Raw genomic sequence first — 9,915 nt, 5'->3', positions numbered from 1 at the left:
ACCATCACCACTGCCGTCACCATGACTCCCACCATCTCCACTGCTGCCATCACCATCACTGCCACCGCCACTACCACTGCCTCCATCAGCACCATCATTGCAAGGACTGGAGAACCATTACTTCATCATCATCATCACCATCATGACAAGAAATGTGGTAAAGGCACATGGCCTCATTCATCACCATCATATCAAGGACCAGGTAAAAGGAACATGGCTTTGTCAAACCAATAAATTCATTCAACGGTTACTCTCCACCCTCAGCAACCATGAGGCCTCTGGGGAATTGCCTCACCCCGTCATCTTCCCCACAGCATCCTTCGCAAAGCCTCAGGACAATGTGTCAGAAGCTTCAAACCACCCTCTCTTTTCTTACAAAATTTGTCATTCCTCATGAAGCATGCATCTCTCTGTTATCGCATGGCTGCAAATGACTTTTTTTTCCCAACAAGAGGAAAAAGTGTCAAATGTAAACCATTTGGCCAACAAGCAGCAAGATGAACACAGTTCCACAGCTCAGGCACTGGGAGAAGCCCAAGATAACAGAAAGGGCTGGACCAATTCAGGATATCCTGCTTCCTTAGAAGATACATCCTTGAGAATTATATGGTAAACTTCCTATTGTTCCAGAAATAAGGATTCTGATTTTTTTATCAGGTTTTTGCTTTGATAGGGATGTGGGGAAGAGGTACCCCTACTGTATGCACTGTGCTTTAAAACGCCCTCGCCCTTTGACAGATAGCAGCTTATCAGATAAGGAAAGCGAGGCTCAGAAATGTCAGCCGCCTCCTCTGAGGACTCACAGCCTATAGACACTGGAGGGATTCTAAGCAGGTCTTCCTGACCCTGAAGACCTCATTCCTTTGCTGAGAGTTGTCTCCAGAACACACATCATTACCATTCAAAGAAATTTTATCTATAGGAATAAATATGACATAGAATGTAGGTTAAGAGTTTAAGAGATTATGTATATCAACAATTTTAAAGTTGAGACGTTTCAAATATGTAGGATACATTCAGTTACACACCCACCTCAGGGGAATCAAGGGGGCTTAGCAGGATAGGGGAACTACTTACTAACTGAATGGTTGGCAGCTCGAATATAACCAGGGATGCCTCAGAAGAAAGTCCTTGCAGTCTGCTTCTATAAAGGAACAGACTTGAAAATCCTGCAGATTCTGCTCTACTCTGCACACGTGGGGTCAGCATGACTGAGAATAAACACGACAGCAAGCAGCTGGTGGGTTGGGGAGGGACCACCCCCAACACAGCCACAGTCTAGGGGCAAGCCCACAGGCAAGTTCCAATGTGAGGCACACGTTAAACCCTAAACTTCTTCCGGTGCAAACATTTTTAGATTTCTTCTAACAGCAATTTCCTCCTCTGTTCTCTTCAACAGACAGATACACACACACACACACACACACACACACACACACAGAGTTGGCCCTTTAAGTGTGTAGATACTGCTTTAAACTGCATCATTGGTCACCACATAGAAAAGCATAACAATACTTTGAAATATTAGGTAACATTATTAACAAATAAACATGAACTATTAGGCCACATAGTAGCATAAAGGAGCTGTAAATTTAGCAAAGGAGCCTTAATAGTGCAGTGATTATTAAAGCACTCTGCTTCCAACCAAGAGGTCACACCCACCAGCCATTCTGCAGGGAGGGAGATAAGGCAGCCTGCTTTGGAAAAGATAACAGCCTGAACCCTCAGGACAGTATCCTCTGCCCAGGAGAGTGTATATGCACCTGCATTGGGTTTGGTGGGCTTTATTTCTTTTTAAGGGTTGGAAAGTAATCTAGACAACCTGTGTCGTTTACTTTACACTTCAGGTCGAGTTCTTTTGATGGAAAGTGTTAGATAAGTCTTAACTCTCTCCCTTCACCTGGCTCAACAATCTATCAGCATTTTCCTTAGAAGCTACTTTTTAACCTCCTTATAAAACATGGGAAAGTCTGCTATTAGGGACCTCTCCAAAGTACTGAAGAGCAATGGTGTCTCTCTGGAGACTAAGTTGCATCTGATACAGACCATGGTGTTATGCCTCAGAAAGTTGGACAATAACTTGGGAGGATAGAAGGAGAATTGATGCCTTGGAGCTGTGGTGCTGGAGAAGAGTATTGAATGCACCATGGACTGCTAAGAAAACAAACAGGTTCATCCTGGAGAGGGTCAAACCAGGCGGTTCCTTGGAGGCAAGGATTCTGAGGCTCCGTCTAACATACTTTGGACATGTTATAAGGAGGGACCGGTCCTTGGAGAGGGACATCATGCTTGAGAGGGTGGAGGGACAGCACAGGAGAGGAAGGCCCTCTATGAGGTGGATTGATTCAGGGACTGGGGTAATTGGGATGGGTGTATCAGAGACAGTGTGACTGGCACAGGACAGGGCAGAGTTTAGGGCTATTGTACATAGGGTCGCTATGAGTCACAAGCAACTCGACGGCACATAACAACAACAACAACAATATAAAACATAACCCCATAACCCAAGATTCTACATATGTGCTGTCCATGCAGGAATCATCTAGAATTTACCATTCTCCATTTCGTCCAGAGATTAAAAGAAGATACTACAGTTTAGTTCCCTGGATCAGTACAATTAAATGGAATCCTATTTTTAATATTTGCATTGTCACCAATTTTCCAGACGGGGTGTACTTAATTACTCACAATCTTCCCAGATGGGATAAAGGACAACAGCTCACCTTCCACCTCAGAATCACACAAGTTTTAACACACCAACGTTACCCAAACACTGTTGCTGTTGTTGTTGTTGTTGTGTACCATCAAATTGGAACTAACCCACAGCTGACCCTCCAGTGGGTTTTTAGAGGCAGTAAACTGCATAAGAGGAGACTACCCACCTGTCTCTTATGGAGCAGCTGGTGGGTTCAAACCACATACCTTTGTGTTGACAGTGCAATCCCTTACCACTAAGCCACCAGAGCGCCCCACACCCTGAGAGGACCCACTGTCACTGGGCACACACCCTACAAAGATGGCCGTGGTTTGTCTCAAGGTTGTTGGCATGAATACAAAGACAGAAAGACAAACAGAGGCCAGTGAGGAAGCTGGGGCTTCCACCTTGGAGGCTCTATCACACTCTTTTTTTTTTTTATTATTATTTTGTGTGTGTGTGCGTGTACCGTCAAATCAGATCTGACTGGTACAGGAGGATATTGCGCCTCCTTCTCCGGCAGAGCATCTGGTGGATTCGAACCGTGTTCCTCTGGGATTGTAGTGCAGCTTCTTGCCACTAGGCCACCAGAGCTCCCCTCTATCACACTCTTGAAAAGGGGGCAGAGGGGAGGGGTTTTAAACAAAGTGACTTATGTTGATCTCGGAAGAAATATCTCTCTAAGACATAAAGAACTATCAAATGAAGTGTCCCAATTTATTCAAGACTTATCTTTCCAAGAATTCAGCTCCAGGCCCCTTCCTTTAGATGAGTTCATGCAAGGCCAGAGCTGCATGCTGGCTGGGGCCTCCACAGGTCTACCAGATAGCCAGCTATTCATAGAGATGTCATGAAAACAGACGTTTTCCTCAAAATGGATCTTAAGTTGTATGAGCTTTACAAGAGAAAACAAACTCATGCTTACAGACTTGCTAACCACAGCTCCCTGGGGAAAAGAACTACCACCTGGAAAATCCTCTGGGGCAAAAGCCACAGACCCTCTCTATCAGGTGGAGTCCCGGATTCAGAATGGAATCAATAAAAAGTTCAAGGATGTGACCACCATCACACAGACAGTACTCACAGCACCCTGACCTGGGTCTTCCCTGTGTATATTCCCAACAACAGAAACAAAATAAAACACTAAATAAGGATGGGTATGCCTCACTTTACAGAACATGCCAACACTATTTTTTTAATAAATGGAAAATGTGTGGCAAGTCAGCATTAAGCACGTCAAATGGCACTGTCTTTCCAACAGCATGTGCTCATTCATGTGTCTGTCACATATGGGCCATTTTCACGGTATTTCAAGCTTTTTTCCCATAATGCTATTGTCCAACAGGGAACTGTGGTGGTGTAATGGTAAGAAGCTGTGCTCCAATCCCAAGGCCTACGGTTCGAGTCCACCAGCTACTCCACAGGAGAAGGATGTGTAATTTCTCCTCCTATGCAATTTTACTGCCTCTGAAAACCCACTGGAGGGTCAGCTCTGAGTCAGTTCCAACCGAAAGGCACACAATAACAACCCTGTACACGTACAGATTACAAAAACGTGCACCACTGCTTACTAAGTCAACTGTCACTTCACAGTGACCCTCCGTGGGTTTCAGAGGCTGTAAATCTTTACAGGAGACAAGCCAGCAACTTTGCATTTGGCGGCCCACCATGTAGAGCATCTGCATATACTAAGTCTCCGTTAGTTGATTACAGCATATTGCAAACATAACTCTTACGTTAACTGGGATGTGCGGGGGGGGGGGGGGGGGAGTCACTGACTTGTTTGGTGCAGCGTCTGCTTTAAAGCCGTGTCTAGAATCAAACCTACAGAACGTCTTACGTCTGCCTGTAAAGATCTCTGAAAAAGCCTTGGGGAGAAAAGAAAACGAATCCTAGAGCTGGCACAGAATGTTTGGTCACAGGAAATGTCCCATCACCATCAGTCACGTGGGCAGCCCAGGAGAGGCGGGAGCACCTTTGGTTTTGTGTGGAGTCTTCACAGTGTGGAGGGGTCGCCTGGACAGCGGTGAAAAATCAAGGCAAATCCAAGTGTCGAGGGGCCCACTCCTCCTCAGACTATAAGTCCTGGGCACAGTGATTCTCTGACTAAATGCTCAGAAAGTCTGCTCTTCAACTGAGGCCAAACTTTCAGCCCTACTCACACACAGAGACTGGCCAGGGAAGAGGGGGCATCAGGTGTGTATGCTGAGAAAGCAGGGCCAGCTCCAAGTCTCATGTAGGGCCCAGCAAACGTATAAATTTGTCCCTCCAGAGGAAAAATGAAATAAAGTAAAAAGACTACGGATATTTGTATACAACCCCATAAAATCCACCAGCTTGCGTTATTTATAAGATAGGCTGGAAAACTTCGCAAACAAGAAATAATTTCTGGTCAGCCAACCTAGGAAAGTCAAAGGCAGAGGTGGGCCACCAGCCATATATCCCACCTAGTTCAACACTTGAGCACCCCAGATCCATTTGCCACTTTCGCCTTTAAAGACATGAACTAGGCAGCTTTGATGGAAATGCGAAATGAAGCTAACTCTGATTAAAGGATGTTGGGAGCTTTTTAACAATTACGCTCCCCAAGTAAACACCCAACATGTCTGCAAGCTGAAGCGGCTGTTAGAGTTAGAAATGGCTGGCGGAGAACTTCAATGCCCGTCTGTTTAAGCTACCCTAAGTGATTTCACGGCTGCATAATTATTCATTAAGTCTGACATTAGAAACATCTCAGATTGGATTGCTCTGGTTTGGTGAATTCTCAGCCTCAACTGAAGTGGAAAGCCTTAAAAAGAAGGGCGCTTCTGATGCCTCGTTCATTTGAAAGGGGGCCAGGGAAGAGCAGGGTTGTGCTTACGTAGGTGCTCCAGCTTTTAACTGGTTAAAATACACGGGCCAGAAATATTAAAAAAGAAAAAAAAGGGATTCAGGTCAGAGAGAGCCAGTATAGAAACAGGCCTGCCTGCTAGACTTTTGCTCGACAAGTGGTGCTAAACACAGTCCTTTGTCTATGAATTGTGAAATACTTTATATACCCATAAAGAATATGTACTTCATTGTGTATTTAACTGCATCAGCCTGCATTTGGCTTAATTGACCAAGAATAAGTCCTTGTTCTTAAGCTAACTATCAAGTTACAGTCAACTCTTAAATATTAACACTCAAATTGAGGAACAAAGATGCAGATAATACAAAACAGAAGATTAGTTTAAATCATACACTCTTGGTATGCGGATTTATTCCTTTTTCTTTTTTCTCTCTTTCCTTTTCCCTCACAATTAAATGTGTATGGTTGATACTATGACATTTACGATACTTTGAACAAAGGGCCTCAGTCAAATTGAAAACTCCAACATAGGAAGGTGCCCCGGCTTGGCTCCACTCTGCTCCCAGGCTGGCCCAGGACCCCAGCTCCTCACAGAGAGCTGCCAGGAAGGCCTGCAAGCGCCTCTATTCCCAGGTGCCTACTCTTCCCAGTCACACAGTCACACCGTGTGGAGGGTGGGGAAAGTAATTAAGGGTTTGGGGTTAGAAAGACCCTTTCATTTTCTCTCCTACTGAGCGGGTGTAAACAAAGATGTCCTGAATGTCAACAGTGACTTAATTAACCAGTGTAGGTGACAATGTCAGGAGGAACCTGAAAGTAAGAGTCACCCACCCTATCATGCTTGGCATAAGCAGAATATTAATCAGCATAACTGTCCTTGCCATTGAAGTCTGTCCCTGCTTTGAGACAATATCTGGATTTGAATCAGAAACATTTCTTTTAACCTGGAATCTTAACAACTAAAACCTGCTCAAGACCAAGTATCGATTTTGTTAAGTGAGGCGAGCAGACCTAACCTAACCACAGGAGGTATTTTCTAATGCACAAAGTACCCAAAAGCTGAATGACGTGAAACGATATGTGATAGACTGTGGTGTCTTAAGACAGGAAGTTGGACATAAACTTCCTGTACCAACAAACCCACTGCCCTCACGTCAATTACAACTCATGGTGACCCTCCGGCAGATTTTGAAGGCTGGAACTCTTCCCAGAAAGAGATTTATCATCTCTCTCCTGTGGAGTGATTAGAAACAATCACCTTTTGGGTTAGAGAAGCCCAACACATAACACAAACATGGTCATTTCAGTGGGATAATACAGACTCTTTCTTGGAACCCCTCAAACATATTTTTCTGGGCATCTCTCCCCAGTTCAGTTCAATGACCATCATTTAAACTAAGCCTCTGAACTAACAAATCACAGAATCTTCCAAGATGAGACTTTCTGCAACAAAAGGGGGGAAGGGTGAGCCCAATGTCAGACTAACTGTGAGAGTGAGGGGACACACAGAGAGAGAGAATATGCTAGAACTGCCCTAGTTAGCTGCCTCCCGTTGTCAAGAGCTCTTTTCTCATCTATAATTAGATCACCTTCCTTCGAAGCTCAGAGCTGAACACCTGGGCTAGGCGGACTCGTCCTGGGGACGGACAGCAGTAGCCACATCTGTACTACCAGAGGCTACAAGAGGGACTCCAGCCCCACAGAGCGAGCTATGTGCAACAGGAGGGCTTCCTCCACAGCAAACCCTTTCTGCAGCTGCCTCCCAAAGGTGCAAGCGTCCTGATATTGTGGCAACTGACGCGACCAGCTTCCTGCCCTGGGAAAGCCCACGTTCCCAGCTGGCTGGGGCACAATGATAGTAATAATGGGGATCAGGTGCTTATTAGATGCCAGGCCCAATGCTAATTTCTTTTTATGTCTGGGTCTAATTGAAATCTATCTACCCTTGGAGGAAGGCCGTCTTCTGAGGATATTAGGACCCACTTTATATAAAACTGTAGAGACCCTTAGCAAGCATCAGATGACAGCAGGGGAAAGTGAGGCTCAGGTGCTGGTACACTTGGCCAAAGTCTCTGCTTTGCAGGGGTTTCTCTTCCCCTGCCCCCTCAGGTCTCATAACCCTGGGAGTAAATCTCATGGAAGCCAGAGACACAAAAATAGGCACAGAAGACCCTTCACAACTACTTCCTATGTGCCAAAGCCCCCACTCTCCACCCCAGTGCACCCACACCCCAGATCTTTAAGGTCTGCTGCTTTCAACAGTATCCATGTTGTCAAATACAAAATTTGACACAAATATCCTTTCCGGAGACTTGAACTCTTTCAGCCTGGCTCCCCTCTTTGCCTTGCCCCATGTCCTTGCTAGATTATAAACAGTTCCCCAGTCATTAAATCCGGCCAAAGAAACACTCCAGGGCGACTTCACACTTTACCTCAAAACACATCAGTGCTGCCCTGAACGTGTAAATAGAAAATGACAGGTTCCCCCTCCCGAAACCTGAGCGCCTCGGAGCCCCCACCACCCCACCCCACCTCCAGCATCCAGGCTCACTCCACTTCCCACAGCCCTGCGAGCCAGGCGCTCATGGGAACCAGCAATTAGGGAAACATCCATTTTCATTATTAGCAAAATTAAAGCAGGCATGACTTTCAGAAACCAGGATCTGTTTCTCTTGAATCAAGTCTGTTCAAGAGGCAGCCCAGTCACGAATTGCATCCATTTCACGGCAGAGCCAGGGCGGCAGGTGAAGCACCACACCTGGTCATCACTGCACCTCGGAGCGTCTGCGTGACCCACAGTCCATCAGGCCATCCCGGGATGACTCAGTATGCAGCACTGTTTACATCTTTAGGGACCATCCCAGGGACCAAATTCTCAGTGCCATCCCTCCCATGCATCCCCTCCCTGAGGGGCCCACAATCCTGGGCTTTCACCCTTTTCCAGCCCACCCCTCTGGACGCTCCTCCCCAAAACAGCTGGGCTGACCCCAGACTACTCGGGCCAGCTCCCGGCTCCCCAAGCCAAGCAGGCACCAGGTGGGCGCCCGCAGACAGGTTCATTAAGTGGCGATGAGTGTCGGGATCTGCCGTGCTCTTCTCGGGTTACCACTCGAAAAGGAACTCCGCTACCAATATTCCTGCTGCTGACAGATCACCACGCCGCCCCGAGCCGGGCTTGGCTGAGTCTCCAGACAACCTGAGAGAGCTTCCCAAACTACCCAGCCGATTCGCCCAGCCCTGCACCCCCCCAAGACTTTCCATGCTCCAGCTGAAATCCCCAGGCACAACCCCCTCATCTGCAGGTGCTCAGAGGTGGCGGAGACCCCCTAGTAAACTCTCACTGGAATTTACCCAAAATAGCCACGGAGGCTCCACAAGGCACTGTTTCACTATGATGAATTGCTACTCAAAAAAGAGGACAAAGTCTAATCTGTGAAGCATCACCATGCACAAGTTCTGCAGCTTCCTTCTTCTCCTTAGACAATGGGAAATAAAATGTCAGCATTTCAGAGGCTGGCGATTTCCCTTAATGGTGCCTTTTGTCGGAAAACAGCAATTTTTTACATGGTAAGCAATCACCTCCCTCCTGCAGGCACACTGCACAGAAAGCGAGAAGCCTCTATTCCTCCAGCAGCCGGAGTCTCCTTCCCAGGTCTGGGGCCAAAAAATACAGCCACCACCTCCTCCCCCCAGCAGACACCACCAAACTGCCCCGGCTAGCCCAGAAAGGAACCTTCTCGCCGCCCAGCAACTGGGCAGAGCAAAGCCACTACTCTTAACTGCCCTTAGCCGACTGTGTAATGATACAAGGACAACCGAGTATAAAACAGGCCCGCCCAGGACAGCCATCCCCACAGACCAATCCACACACACACTGGAGACCCTCTAAGCGCAGTGCAAGGCTCACTTACCTTCCGGCTCCAGTGTTGTATCCTCAACTAAACTGAATGAGGGCCGGGCCAGGGACAAGGTTGCCATGGTGACCACAACCAGGCAGATGAAGTGACCCCAGCTGACCATGGTTAGGGTGCCAATGCCCGGGCCTCTTCCGTATCTCCATGTGGACGTTAATCCCATCTGCACACTTCGGCTACGGGCATGGACCGCCAGCGATGCCTCCAGCCTGTGGTGGGCTCAGGGACCAGGTGCTGCTGCAGCCGCTGCTGGCCTCGCCTCTGCGCCTGTCACAGCGGCTACGGGAGGAAAGAGAGGTGGCGAGTCAGTGACAGCGTCCCCAGCCGGTCCACTCAAGCTCGACTGGGAGAAAGGCCTTGCTCAGCCTTTATTCAGCTCTTAATCATCTTCTCTATCTGCAAAGGCCTCCCATGCTCACCTTCGGCTCCCAGGTGTGTCCACACAGAGGCTCTGTTAATGGCTAACCTTCCTTACC

At 47.4% G+C, this 9,915-nt stretch overlaps 1 protein-coding gene across 2 annotated transcripts in view; it reads right to left on the bottom strand.

Annotated features, from left to right (window-relative positions):
- FGFR2 (fibroblast growth factor receptor 2) overlaps window positions 1-9,693 on the bottom strand; it is a 127,343-nt gene extending 117,650 nt beyond the window's left edge. For both annotated transcript variants that reach the window (XM_006879892.1, XM_006879891.1), the window contains exon 1: window positions 9,437-9,693. In XM_006879892.1, coding sequence (XP_006879954.1) covers window positions 9,437-9,602 — 166 coding nt within the window. In that variant the 5' untranslated portion in view covers window positions 9,603-9,693. The remainder of the gene's footprint in view (window positions 1-9,436) is intronic.
- Window positions 9,694-9,915: the final 222 nt, after the last annotated feature.

The sequence above is a fragment of the Elephantulus edwardii genome, unplaced genomic scaffold (genome assembly GCF_000299155.1).
Source record: "Elephantulus edwardii isolate Elephantulus edwardi_28Jun2011 unplaced genomic scaffold, EleEdw1.0 scaffold00006, whole genome shotgun sequence".
NCBI classification, from domain to species: domain Eukaryota; kingdom Metazoa; phylum Chordata; class Mammalia; order Macroscelidea; family Macroscelididae; genus Elephantulus; species Elephantulus edwardii.
Note: the sequence above shows the minus strand (reverse complement) of the source record. Positions and strands in the feature narration are given on the sequence as shown.